A 14779-nucleotide genomic window follows, 5' to 3' on the forward strand; every position below is an offset into this window, starting at 1 on the left:
TCCCTCTCGCGAACCCCGTCTGATCTTCACCTATCACCTTTGGGAGGCACTCCTCCAGCCTACCCACCAGTACCTTTGCCAATACTTTTACGTCCACATTCAGAAGTGATATGGGCCTATACGACCCGCACTTTTTTTAGCAACAGTGAAATCTATGCCTGCCCCAAGGTTTGTGGCAACACCCCCTTCCCTATCGCCTCTTCAAAAATCCCCCTCATCAGGGGTGCCAGCTTATCCTTGAATTATATTTATAATATTCCACCGGAAACCCATTTGGCCCTGCCACCTTCCCCGACTGCATCCTCCCAATTGCATCCTTTATCTCCTGCTCCACTATCGCTCCTTCTAATGTAGCCCTGACCCCTCCCTTAACCTCGGGTACTCCAACACATCTAGAAATTCCTGCATCTTGTCGTCTCCCCCAGGTGGCTCTGACCTGTACAACCTCTCATAAAATTCCTCAAAAAGCTTGTTAATCAGATCTGGAGCCACCACCAAATTCCCTGCCCTATCCCTCACCTGAACAATTTCCCTTGCCGCTGCTTCCCTCCGGAGCTGACCTGCTACCATATCAGCCTTATCTCCACGTTCGTAAACTGCACTCCTTGCTCGTCTCAGTTGGCCCACTGCCTTCCTGGTAGGTAGTCGGTCAAAGCTTGCCTGTCGTTCCTTCCCCTTTTTCCAGCTTTGCTGGGTCCCCATCCTCTGTATAACTCCCATCTACCTCCAACGTCTATTAGCCTCTGCCGCTCCAACCTCTCCTCTTTGTCCACCCTGGCCTTAAACGAAATCCCCTCACCACCGCCTTTAGAGCCTCCCAGACGACCAAGCCCAACTAATACTTAACACACTTTACAAGTTGCAATAAGCCTTACTTTAAAGCACCTCTTTCCCATGTTCACCAAAATCACACATGAACCTAATTCACTACTCATTCGGTCTCCTGTCTCCTCACTGCCTTTAATAAAATTTCATTTTTAAAGATAATTTAAATTTTTAAGTAAGGGCAACACAGTGGCACAGTGGTTAGCACTGCTGCCTCACGGGGCCGAGGACCCGGGTTTGATCCTGACGCCGGGTTTCTGCATGGGTCCCACCCATGCAAGTCAAAGATGTGCAGGGTAGGTGAATTGGCTACACTTAATTGTAAAAAAAAATTGGGTACTCTAAATTTTAAAAAAATATACATTTAAGTTTAAATTTCATTCATTTCCACTGACAATCTACATATAATTTAGTACTTTATACTTTGATACTCCATTTCTTAACCTCTTTAGACTTCAGAATTTAAACCTCTGATTGTGTTCAGTGCTTACCCCCTTTACAATTAGAATGGTTCTAATTCAATCTTTAATCTTCATCTTTTCAAATTAATTTCTGTCCTTCTTGAATTATGGCAATGAGAATTGCATACAGCTTTGGCTCCGTGATAGCACTTTGACCTCATTAGAAGGCTGTGTGTTAAAGTCTAACTCCAAAGATAGAAGCACAAAATGTAAGCTGCCATTTAAATGAAGTGTTGAGGAGCGCTGCATTGTCAGGTGCTACCTTTCAGATAATATAAATAAACCAAAATGGAGATAAAAGATCCCATCACACTATTCAAAAGAGGAGCAAGGAAGTTCTCTCGCTGTATTCAACAATACTTAGTCCACAAACAACCAGCTCAGCCAGTATGGGAATTGAACCCATGTTGTTGGCATCACTGCACATGAGCCAGTTAACTGACCCTTGTAACTATTGTACTGATTTGCAACCTCCCACTGGATCATCCAACTAGCCTCCCAACCCCTTGATTACTGAACCTGAACCAGCCTGATCACCAATCTCTTTCCTTTCTCTCCTTCCTTACTGCCCTCCCCACCACCAGTCCTTGATTATCACCCTTCCCTCCTGACCACCCCCCAACTCTTCAGCAGAAGACCACACCTCGACTCCATTACTTGCTACCACCCACCCCCCTCCCTCCCAAAATCACCTGAATACATCCCTGATCACCCTATCTCCTCACCCACTTAACTTCTTTCCCAGGTTGTCAAAGTGTCTAGGACATTTTAGCTGCGGTATTCTGGTACGTTTGCCGTAGAAAGGGAGGAGCATCGTTTGATTTACCCTGATGATTCTACGCGAGAAGGGATAGCCCCAGGAGCAGGTATCCTCAATTTCTCAGCAAGTCCAAGTCGGACGTCTGGGTAAGAAATGTGGAGCTTCGGTGTAGCGTAAGTAAATAGTGGATTGGCAATCCAATCTCAGTAAGTTTTGCGCAGGTGAAGAAGACACAGCCAGAGTGGGAATTGGAACTTGGCAATTGTGGGCATCGTGGTAGCATTGTGGATAGGGTCCCATGCTCCAGGGTCCCAGGTTCGATTCCGGCTTGGGTCACTGTCTGTGCGGAGTCTGCACATCCTCCCCGTGTGTGCGTGGATTTCCTCCGGGTGCTCCGGTTTCCTCCCATGGTCCAAAGATGTGCAGGTTAGATGGATTGGCTATGATAAATTGACCCTTAATGTCCAAAAGGTTAGGTGGGTAATGGGGTTACAGAATAGGGTGGGGGAGTGGACCTAAGTAGGTGCTCTTTCAGAGGGTCAGAGTCTACTTGGTGGCCTGAGTGGCCTTTTTCCACCCTGTAGTGAAACTAGGAGTTGTAAAACTCTCCAAACCTTCAGGTTTATTACTCTTTTGGCAACAACATATGCCTCTTACTCTAATCTCACAGTTTCTTCAATTTCTCATGAGTCACTGTGAAACCACTTTTCCCAAGTGCCTCATCCTTTTCTACCACTGCACGCTCAGTTTCATCTTCACAACCCTCTCCCTTCACAACATAACCCATCACCAACCATTTCCAATATTCCACACACTCAGCTTTTATAATAACCCATGCACACTCCCACCCTCAATACTCGACACATACCCTCACCACCCCACCCTCACCACCCCACACGCATTCTCGACAATATTCGACACACCCTCTACAATACCCCACATGCACTCTCACCCTCTACAATGCTCCACAATACTCACCCTGGGAATCAGAAGGAAAAAGCAGGAAATGCCCAAAATGTTCAGCAGACATACGAGTGTCTATGGAGAGAAAACAAGATGAATTGACGGTAACTTTACCTCCCCTGTGCTCTCCCGGAGACACTGACTGACTGCTGTGTGTTCTTGTGGACAGTACAGCGTAAAACGTCTCTCTTGGCGCTCACCGACTGGCCGCTAGAGAGAGCCAGAGGGACATCAAACAAGCGGGAGAGCAAATCCCTCCAAGTACATTGAGTTCCATCCAGCTCTGGGTGCCGCTTAAATCAGCATTGAAGCGACTCACTACTGGGGAGTTTATTACTGAGTATGCGGTGGTACAAATAAATAATTGAACATACCCAGAGACTCATACAGCCGAAGCCCGCAAAGCTCCTTTATTTTAATCGCTGTCAATTTAATTAATTCAATCGCAATGTGAGAAATGTTCTGTATTCTGGTGATTTTCGGAATGTTGCAACCTCTCAACCGTTAATCATTTGTGTTGCCTTTACTTGGGACAATAAAATAGACTTTGGGCTCCGCAGTTTATGGTGCTTGTGAATCACCTCACTTCGCGCACTGTTTTCTGTCCTGCTTTCCACAATAAAGTTGTTCACGTTTCTCCAACTGGGATGGGTTTTTTCATGCGGTTCCCCGGTTTGTGCCATGTGGGCGTGGTAACGGTTCAAGTTCTGGGAGTTGGCTTTGCGCCAGTAAGTATGCTAAATCTGGCCAGAGGGACTGAGAGGTGGGTAATCGGTCGCAGCATTTCTCCCAAACATTGGCTGATGGCGGGCGTGTCGTCTACTGTCAGGACTTGACTCGCACTTTCCAAACCTTCTGTTTCAAACAAGACCACATTTGGATTCAATGAGCAGAGGGAATCCCCAGTCCGCAGCAAAACCAGGGGCAGGCGATCAAACAACCTCAAAACAGTGTCCCTGAGAAAGTTGCACAGGGTGTCAGAAAACTATAATTTTGCAAAATTATTTCTACCTCTGATTGGGGTCCCCCCCCCTCCCCCCCAACAGAATTTGTTTGGTTTTGACTTTTGCAATTGGTGCTGAGAGATGGGCAAGAACTATCAGCCGCCCAAGACTGGGCAAAGTAAGAAGGAGATGATGACAACGTCAACCCCTTTGGAGTACCTCAGGACGCTGCCCACAGTAATCAGCTTGCTGTTATCAATCACTTCTGTTGTGTATTGCCTGCTGCTCAATGTCAAAACGGCGGTGCTGCAAGATAGGGTAAAGCTGCTGGAAGACCAGAAGGGAAGCATTTCACCGCAAGCGATAGGGGAGTTTTTATGGGACGATGCAACTTTATTGCCCGTGCTGCAAAAGAGAATGGACCGACTTCAAAAGGTAAATGACTAATGCATGAAATGCAACTGACCGTGTAGCAGACATAGTTGGTAACTGGGACTTAAATCTTACAGCCATAAAATAACTAATTTCCATAATGTTCTGTTTTGTACCCTGTTACCTTTGCACGTCGATTACATTTCAAATTGATACCCATTGCCCAGTGCTTTCTATTGACCGCAAATTGAAAACAAAAACACGTGCTGAGTTCGTCCTTGTACCTGTTGCCTTTGCAATGCTAACCTGGTTAAGTGCCAATACTGTGACAATCGCATTTGTATCTAATTCGCGCAGCAATTTTCATTATCTGAAAATAACTCACAACAAAATGTAAGACTGAATATTTAAAATAAACAAACGTGAATTTTCCACTTTTATTCTTTGTTTCAATCTGCATTTCGCTTAATCATTCCCCAGAAAGCATTATTAGCAAACACATTGACATTTTACAGCATCTAGATGAGGAGGAAACTAACCGTCATCATTTGCTATCTTATGAAAACAAACGATTACTTTTCCAGTCATAGCAGGCTGGTGACGAAGGTCCCAGCATGTAGAGGTGAGGAGCAAGTGGCAAATGGATAGCACATCAGCTACAAAACAGGGACTATAGTTCAAGACTATTTATTCAGACTGGTGAAAGGTGGGATGTGGTATCCCACAGGCTGGGTGCTGGGACCAATGTTGTTCGGCATTTCTGTAAATGATTCAGACTTGGGAATGTGTACATCGGTATTGGGAGCAGAAGCAGGCAATTCAGCCCTCGGAGCCTGCTGTGCCATACAAACAGATCATGGCTGATTTCTTCCTGGTCTCAAATCCACCTCCCTGCCTGTCCCCCATATCCCTTTAACCCTTTTTAATTAAGAAATATATTTACCTCCTTCTTGAAACAATTTAATGATTCCGCATCCACCACTATGGGGCGCGAGTTCCACAAATTCACCGAGAAGTAGTTCCTCCTTTTGTCAGTTTTAAATCTACCACATCTCAACCTGGTAGCTTAGTCTCTAATTGGTAGTATAATGTCCAGATTTGGGAATACAGTTAATACTGAGGAAGACTGGAACGACAACAAAAAGATGTTAATAAATTTGCAGAACGGCCGTGTAAATGGAAAATTAATTTCAAAGTAGATAAGCATGAAGTAATGCATTTTGCCGGAGGGGGAGGGGGGAATAGAGGACACTTAAACTTTGGAAAGTAAGAATCTAAATGGGGTGATGAAACAAAGTACCCTGGGGAAGTGATTCACAAATCAGTAGAATTAGCAAGGCAGGTTAGCAAAGTGATACAAAATGACAATTTTGTTAATTTCTGGAGTAATAAAATCTGAGGTTCTGTTCGGCTTGAGTAGAATTTTGGTGAGACCAGATTTGAGTAACTGTCCAGTTCTGGTTTCCATATTGAAAAAGGGTTTACTTTTTAATTCATTCTTGGCATGTTGCCCCTGAGAAGGTGGTAAGCTGTCATTCAGCCCATTTGGTACAGCTACACCCACAGTGTTGTTAGGGAGAGTTCCAGGATTTTGATTCAGCAATAGTGAAGGTACAGTGATGTGTTTCCCAGTCAGAATTGTGTGTGACCCGGAGTGGTGGTGTTCCTATGCATCTGCTCTGGTCCTTTTCGATGATAGAGGTTGTGGGATTGGCAGGTGCTGTCAAAAGAAGCTTGGTACAAGGTGCTCAAATGAAATACAAATACCATATCAAAACTGAAAGATTGCAATTATCAGAAAAGACTGAACAATTTGGAGCACTTTGCGCTAGAAAACAGAAGGCTGAGAGGACGAGCCAATAAAGGTCTTTAAAATTTTGAAGGGATTCTAGAGGACAAATGTAACAAAGTGGGGTGAAACAGCAACCCTGATCTTCCACTGAAGGTCACAGAATGGTAGTTCAAACTCTTGTTGGATTTTTGTATCCTTGTCTCACTTTCACTTTTACTTGGTTTTATTTAAAAATCTTGGCAATATTTTCCAAGTTGATGGGAATCAAAAACAGCCACGTTGAAAAATCAGCAGTCAATTGGGTACAAGTCCATTTTGGGTTGCTGAGCTGATCCATTTGATCCTCAATGTTTCCTATTGTGGGTAGTCCAGAACTCGAGGCCAGAAGGATAAGATGGCCACTAATACATCCAGTAAGGGATTCAGAAGAAAAGTTTTTGCTCTGAGAGTGATTTAGATTGTGGAGCTTGTCACAACATGGAATGATTGAAAAGATGAGCACAGAGCATGCAAGGGGAATCTAAACATGTATATGGGGGGAAAGGAATAGAAGGGTACGTTGATGGAGTGATAGGAAATAAGCTGGGAGAATATTCATGTAGAACATACCAGGGTCATAAATCTGTTGAGTTGAATGCCCTGTGCGTAAATACTATGTAATACTGTGTAATGTGGTGCCAAGTCTTGGCAAATATGTGTCAAATCCCAATACAGTAATCAGGATAATATTGTTCTTCAGAAAAAAAGCATTAGTTAATTCAAACCACCACATTTTCTGGGAAATAACTTTTAGTTGATAGTTTCAAATGTTCCCTCAGTTAAAAACCATTTGTTTGAAATTACTGAAGACTTTGTATTTATAAAGTGAAGAATGTTTTTGGAACCAAATGCACTAAAACCTCACAATGTACTCTAATTGACATATGTATCAAATATACTCATTAGAGATAGTTAGGTATTTAATGAAATACAAAGTATTACATGGGAATTATGGTGAGACCTCATCTGTTTTTAACTAGCAGAATTCAACACACAACAGATGATATTTGCTGAGCATAATAAATATGGACTCAATCCCAGAAGTTCAGAAATTGACAGATTCCTAAGGCAGGACTCTGTTCATGTCTCTTTCCTCATAATGCATCTTTCAGACCTGAGGATTTTAAACAATTTTAAGCATCAGCTATGTGAATAAGGGCAAAATTTACGGTCCCTACCGCTCCCGACCAAACCCCCCCACCCACCCCCGGCCCCAGCACACACACACACACACCACCACCACAATTGGGCGAGAACATTCTGCCCTAAGATTTCATTCAAACAGGTACATTAACAATATTGGAACCACTTCAGCTCAGAAATCTTTTCACTAGAAGCTACTTTTAACAACAGCACTCCTCAGATGCAGTGGGCAGTACGGTGGCATAGTGGCTAGCACTGCTAAATCACAGTGCCCGGGACCCAGGTTTGATTCCAGCCTTGGGTTTCTATCTGTGGAGTTACACATTCTCCCCATGTCTGCGTGGGTTTCCTCCAGGTGCCCCGCGAGTTTCCTCTCACTGTTCAAAGGTGTGCAGGTAGGTGGCCTGGCCATGCTATAAATTGCCCCTTAGTGTCCAAAGATGTGCAGGTTTGCTGGGGTTATGGGGATAGGGCGGGGGGTGTGTGCCGAAATGGGACGCTCTTTCAGACGGTCGGTACAGACTCAATCGGCTGAATGGCCTCCTGCTGCACTCTAGAATTTCTACGTTTCCAATGGGTAACTGATTATCAGCACACCACAAAGGCGCCTCTATTCTCACCACAACACAAACATTATTGGAACTGAAAAGCAAGTAAAATAATTTTGATATTGCACTTTTTGTTTACAATGAAACACATCAAATAATGCAGTCAGCAGTTTTCTGGTGTCAAATGCTGGCAGTATGCAGTCAACAGTTCAGGCTGCCATGGAGAAAAGAGAGTTGGCATTGTCTAATGCCAATACTAAAACAAGAAACTTTCCATAACATGAATATACAAAATATATGCCTAAGGGCGAAAAAACGAAACAAGCAACCGCAAAATGAATGAGTTTTTTCAACTAAAAAGAAAAATGAAGGGTAATTATACAAACCCGAATATAGGAAAAGGAGGTGAGTATAAGAATTTTTTAATGGTCAAATAGAATACGAGAAAGGGGAATAGATAAGTGGAGCTAAAGATGTTGCGCACCATGCTGAAGAAGTTCTAATACCAGGTTACAAATAAAATATTATTTTAAGTGAGAAACCTTAACTGATAAAATAAATATTTGAAATATGAAACATTTTTGAGAAATATTTACTAGAAAGACTAATACTGATTTGCAGTCCAACCTTTACAGTGCATACTAAAGGATTAGGATATTAGGCCCCAGAATTGCTTGATCATAAATTCATAGGGCAAGATTAACTTTGACTGGAGTAGGACTCCAGTTAAAGTCCACTGAATGGTGCAGTTAGCAGGGTGCTTCTTGGCGGCTGCAGCGCCGTGAAACATACCGCTATCCAACAGCCCTTGCCTTTTTTGGCCTTGGGGAGGTTCTCTCTGCTGAGGCCGCAGTTTTTAAAAAATATCTTTGATTCTCCTCCTTTTTCACATTTTCTTCCAAGTTTACACCCACCAACAACAAACAATAATCAGTAACAAATATGTCAATCCCCATATCAATAACAACGATCCCATCCTCCCACCAAACCCCAAACATTAGCCCGCATTTTCACACAAACAAATGACAAAAAGGAATCAGGGATTACCCATAGTCACTATTAATGTATACTGTCTCTCCCCCCCCCCCCCCCGCAACTAATGTTCGACGTTCTATCTCTCTCCTCCCCCCCCCCCCCCCCCCCCCCCGCAACTAATGTTCGACGTTATCCAGTTCCTGAAAGTGCATAATGAATAATGCCCATGAATTGTAGAACCCCTCCATCCTTCCCCTCAGTTCAAACTTAACCACCCCAAGAGTCAAGAATTCCAACAGGTCCCCCCGCCACGTCAGGGCACAGGGTGGAGAGGTTGCTCTTCATCCTATCAGGATCCGCCTTTGGGCGATCAATGAGGCGAAGGCTACAACATCTGCCTCCGCATCCGTTTCCAACCCTGGCTGGTCCGACACCCCGAATATGGCCACCCGGGGGTCCGGTTTCACGCGCACCACTTTAGAAATTACCCTAAAAACCTCCTTCCAGTAATCCTCTAGCTTTGGACAGGACCAAAACATATGAACGTGATTAGTGTCCCCCTCCCCCAACAACGTTCACACACATCTTCTACTCCTTCAAAGAATCGGGTCATCCTCGCCCTCGTGAGGTGTGTTCTGTATACCACCTTCAGCTGTATCAGCCCCAACCTCGCGCACGAGGTGGAAGCATTCATGCTCCGGAGCACCTCACACCAGAAGCCCTCCTCCATATCCTCTCCCAACTCTTCTCCCACTATGCTCCATTCCCCCCCCCCCCCCCCCCCCCCAACTATTCCTTTCCACACCTCCGAACTTCTTAATGTGATGGCCAATGGCTCAATTGCGAGTGCAAACAGCAGGGGGGACATAAGACATCTTCGCCTAGTCCCACGGTGGAGAGAAAAGTATCTTGAGCTGATGTTGTTTGTGCGGACACTGGCCTTTGGCTCCTTATATAATAGCTTTACCCAGTTTACAAATCTTGGTCCAATCCCAAACCGCTCCAGAACTGCCATCAAGTACCCGGTCAAATGCCTTCTCAGCGTCCAATGCCACAACCACCTCTGTTTCCTTCCCCTCTGCCGGTGCCATAACGATGTTCAATACCTTCTAAAGTTCGAAAAGAGCTGCCTCCCTCTCACGAAGCCCATCTGATCTTCACCTATCACCTTCAGGAGGTACTCCTCCAGCCTACCCGCCTGTACCTTCGCCAATACTTTTGCATCCACATTTAGAAGTGATATGGGCGTTTACGACTCGCACTCTGTTGGATCTTTATCTTTTTTTAGCAATAGGGAAATCGATGCCTGCTCCAAAGTTTGTGGCAACACCCCCTTCCCTATCGCCTCTTCAAACATATCCAACATCAGGGGTGCCAGCTTATCCTTGAATTTTTTATAATATTCCACCGGAAACTCATCCGGCCCTGCCACCTTCTCCGCTGCATTCTCCCAATCGCATCCATTATCTCCAGCTCCACTATTGCTCTTTCTACTGTCGCCCTGTCCCGCCTCCCCTAACCTCAGGTACTCCAACCCATCTAGAAATTCCTGCATCTCATGGTCTCCCCCAGGTGGCTCTGACCTGTACAACCTCTCATAAAATTCCTCAAAGACCTTGTTAATCAGATCCAGAACCGCCACCAACTTCCCTGCCCTATCCCTCACCTGAACAATTTCTCTTGCTGCTACTTCCCTCCGGAGCTGACCTGCTAACATATCAGCCTTATCTCCATGTTCGTAAACTGCACTCCTTGCTCGTCTCAGTTGGCGCACCGTCTTCCTGGTAGATAGCCGGTCAAAGCTCGTCTGTGGTTCCTTCCTCTTTTCCAGCTTCGCTGGGTCCCCATCTTCTGCACAACTCCTATCTACCTCCAACATCTCATCTATTACCCTCTGCCGCTCCAACCTCTCCTCTTGGTCCACCCTGGCCTTAAACAAAATCACCTCCCCCCTCACCACCGTCTTTAGAGCCTCCCAGACAACTGCCTTCGACACCTCACCCGTACAGTTGAAACCTACATATTCCTTAATTACCTTTTCAATTTTGTCACAGAACACTTAGTCCCCCAAAAGTCCCACATCTAATTTCCACCCCGGCCTCTGTGCTACCCCCTTCTCCAGTACCATATCCACCCAATGCGGAGCATGATCTGACACTGCAATTGCCAAGTATCTGAGGCCATAGTTAGAGGGATTTCCTGCTGGAAAACTCCCCACAGACAGTCAACCAAGGCTGTCAACCATTGAACCGGGTCCTTTAAACTCTAACCCTGCATGTGAATTTTAATGATCTGTCAAATGAAGGTAAACGTCTTCCCTTTGATGTGTTGGAAACTTTGATGTTTTGTTTCTCATTAAATTTCATTCCCCGTTAACTTTTTCAAGCCTCTGGGCTTGCTGAGAAGCCTAAAAGCTTTGAACTGCAATGTCTGCAGTCAATTTCACGGACTATTACAGTTTACAAGTCTCTTAATTGACAGGTCTAGGAATTTCAAGGGAGGCATAAGTGCGTTCGTTTTATAGTTCTTTACGGACCACTAACTCCAAAGTGTCTCCTCTTCTGAGCAGGTGTATTTTCTAACCACAGTTTTTTCATAGAAGCTTTTTCTTTCTAGAAAGAGCGGGTGATGTTTCTAACTGCAATTTTTTTCTGTGGGGAGTTTCCTCTATCCTGAAGACTTCCCTCAGAAGACCAGGTGCTCTGTCTGAGTGCTGCCCCCTGGTAGTGCCAACCAAGCACAGCCAAGAAGAGGGGCCTGAAGGGGGACTCGGGGTGGGGGGGGAGGGGGGCTGGAGTGGGAGGGGCCTAGAGTGGAACACTGAAGGGAAGGTTTTGACTACCTATAGCAGAGTGCTGCTCACTTAGAGGGGGGGCCTTGCCAGTGATTTGTGGAATGGGGGGAGGCTTTCCAGCGAAAGGGAGAGGGTGGGGTGCTGTAGGGTTATTCTGAGATCTGGGTGCCCTTTTAAAACTGCGCCATGATCTCTGAAGATCCAGCCTTGCCGACTTCTCCAGGTCCCACAGCGCAAATCACCCCGGACTCCTAATAAAATATCTAATTGAGGGTGGATTGCGATCTGGGTTGCACTAATCCACCCGGTAGGAATCACACCTCATTTTCCGCCTGAGACCACACCAAGAAATATTTTGGGAGAATTGCACCCACTGTTTTTGAAGGCAACTTATACTTTCAATCAACAAAAAGAACATTCCTATTTTTCTTTTAGCACAACTGAAAACACATTTCACAGATATACCTCACACTGTCCTTTAAGTAGACAGAACCAGTTCACTGTGATTTGTAGTTCCCAAGTGTTTACTCCTGTTATTTTCCTTTCTCAACCTGGGAACTTTTAACCGAAGAACTGTTATTCAAAGTGAGATATTTCTTCCCTGGAGATTATTCCTCTAGGCAAGCTAGGCTAATCTTCCAGTTTCATTTTAATTTCTGATTAACAACCGGCATCCCCTCAAACTGGTCAGATGGATGTTAAACACACAGCGAGAAATATAAAAGTTACTGGTCCCATAGTCAACATGCAAATGGCCATTGACGTCGGCATGGCCGGAAGGTCCTGTCAGTGACCAATGGTGAGCCGTCTCCCCTACCAGAAAGGTCCCCACATGGAGGCCGGAAATGTCCGCCTTCATTGAACCTAATTGTTTCTCTGATTTATTCTCTGAGGAATATGCTGGGCAATGTGGTTCTGAAATGCAGTTCTGCAGCTGTTGATGGCCCATTGGGTGAGCAGTTTTGGACTGCAGGATCTGTTCTCAATCAATCCCAGTTAGCGTAGCGCTGATGTCACACAACACAGGGTGTCCTCAATTTGGTGTCAAGATCTGCACAAGGACTGAAGAGCAGCCACCCCTAACATTACTGTCATGGCCAAATACATCTGACACAGGTAAATTGGTAATGATGAGCTTAACTATTCCCTCACAAGGACGGCATGTGGCGCAGTGGTTAGCACTGGGACTGCGGCGCTGAGGACCCGTGTTCGAATCCCGGCACTGGGTCACTGTTGTGGAGTTTACACATTCTCCCCATGTCTGCATGAGATTCACCCCCACAACCCAAGGATGTGCAGGTTAGGTGGATTGGCCACACTAAGTAGTCCCTTAATTGGAAAAAAAAATAATTGGGTACTCTAAATTTAATTTTTAAAATGTCTGCGTAGGTTTCACCCCCACAACCCAAAGATGTACAGGTTTCAAGGTCCCAGGTTCGATCCTGGCTCTGGGTCACTGTCCGTGTGGAGTTTGCACATTCTCCCCGTGTTTGCGTGGGATTCGCTCCCACAACCCAAAGATGTGCAGGTTAGGTGGATTGAACACTCTAAATTGCCCCTTAATTGGAAAAAAAATAATTGGGTACACTAAATTTATTTTTTAAAAAGATGTGCAGATTAGGTGGATTAGCCACACTAAACTGCCCCTTAATTGGAAAAAAAATAATAATTGGGTACTCTAAATTTAAAAAAAAACTATTCTCTCATCAAAACCAATTCTGTCTGGCATGTCTTACAGACTGAGAAAACTTGGTGAGCGATGGTGCTATTCTTGCTGATGAATGTTGAATCCACAGTGCATTCTATGTCCTTGTAGCCCTCAGTCTATCCTCTAATTTGGGTTCACTATGGAAGGAGTACTAATTGGCATGGGGATGGTAATGAATAGCAGTTAACCGTGCCCATGTTTGACAAGAAGCCATGAGATCCCACCGGGGTCCAAAATCATGTTGAGGATACTCAAGGTTACTGTCACTCGACTGAATGCTACTGTGCTCTCAGCTCTGGGGCGGAATTAGGGGGGTCGGAGAGTCGCCCAGGGCCGGCGTCAATCCCGCCCCCGCCGTGTCCCGAATTCTCTGCCCCCCGAGATTCGGCGGGGGTGGGAATCGCGCCGCACCAGTCGGCGGGCCCCCCGCGGCGATTCTCCAGCCTGCGATGGGCCGAAGTCCCGCGGCTGACAGGCCTCTCCCACCGGCTTGGTTTAAACCACCTACCTGACCGGCGGGATTGGCGGTGCGGGCGGCTCTGGGGTCCTGAGGGGCACGGGGCGATCTGACCCCAGGGGGTGCCCCCACGGTGGCCTGGCCCGCGATCAGGGCCCACCGATCGGCGGGCAGGCCTGCGCCATGGGGGCACTCTTTTTCTTCCGCCCGCACCATGGCGGAGGTGGAAAAGAGCCCCTCCCCTGCACATGCATCAGTATAAGGTCAGCAGCCGCTGTGCTCCCGCGCATGCGTGGGCTTACGCCGGCCGGCGAAGCCCTTTCGGCCCCGGCTGGCGTGGCGCCAAAGGCTGTTCACGCCAGCCGGCTCACGCCACCCTCAATGTGAGGGCTTGGCCCCTAAAGGTGCGGAGAATTCTGCACCTTTCGGGTGGCCCGATGCCGGAGTGGTTCACGCCACTCCGACCCGCCGGGACCCCCCGCCCCGCCGGGTAGGGGAGAATTCCGCCCCTGGTTTGTCTTTCATGCCAGTGGGAGTCTTGCCTAATAAGTATGATTCTGTGATTATGACAGTGCCAGTCTGGTACTTAACAAAAGTACTTTTTTGATACTAATATAAAATAAAAACAGACCCTTATTCAGAGCTGTTTTGATGCTGTTTATTTCTTTACTGTGTTTCTCTCACTACTTCTGGAGGCGAAACCTTTGGCGGGGTTGCAGCTTGCAAGAACAAACTCCTCTCTACCTCACTCAAATGGTAAATCTTCATGAGAATCTAGATAGTGTAACTGCAACAAGCACCACAGTTGAGCCCAATCCTACCACCTTGCCTATACACAGGAGTGAGTAGGATTTGGAACCTGAACTGGTTTCTCCTTATTTGACCTGTGTACTGATACAGATGAAGGCCTGACCAGAATCTTCCACCCTTGCCCAAATATCCACGAGGCAAGAGTGAAAACACACCGGTGTAAAACACATCTGGAATAACGTGGTGTG

At 46.0% G+C, this 14779-nt stretch overlaps 1 protein-coding gene across 1 annotated transcript in view; it reads left to right on the forward strand.

Annotated features, from left to right (window-relative positions):
* Positions 1-1332: 1332 nt before the first annotated feature.
* LOC119965257 (collagen alpha-1(XXIII) chain-like) overlaps positions 1333-14779 on the forward strand; it is a 241183-nt gene continuing 227736 nt past the window's right edge. The window contains exons 1-2 of the mRNA XM_038795758.1: positions 1333-2192; positions 4056-4388. Coding sequence (XP_038651686.1) covers positions 4095-4388 — 294 coding nt within the window. The 5' untranslated portion in view covers positions 1333-2192; positions 4056-4094. The remainder of the gene's footprint in view (positions 2193-4055; positions 4389-14779) is intronic.

Source organism: Scyliorhinus canicula, chromosome 4 (genome assembly GCF_902713615.1).
Source record: "Scyliorhinus canicula chromosome 4, sScyCan1.1, whole genome shotgun sequence".
NCBI lineage: Eukaryota > Metazoa > Chordata > Chondrichthyes > Carcharhiniformes > Scyliorhinidae > Scyliorhinus > Scyliorhinus canicula.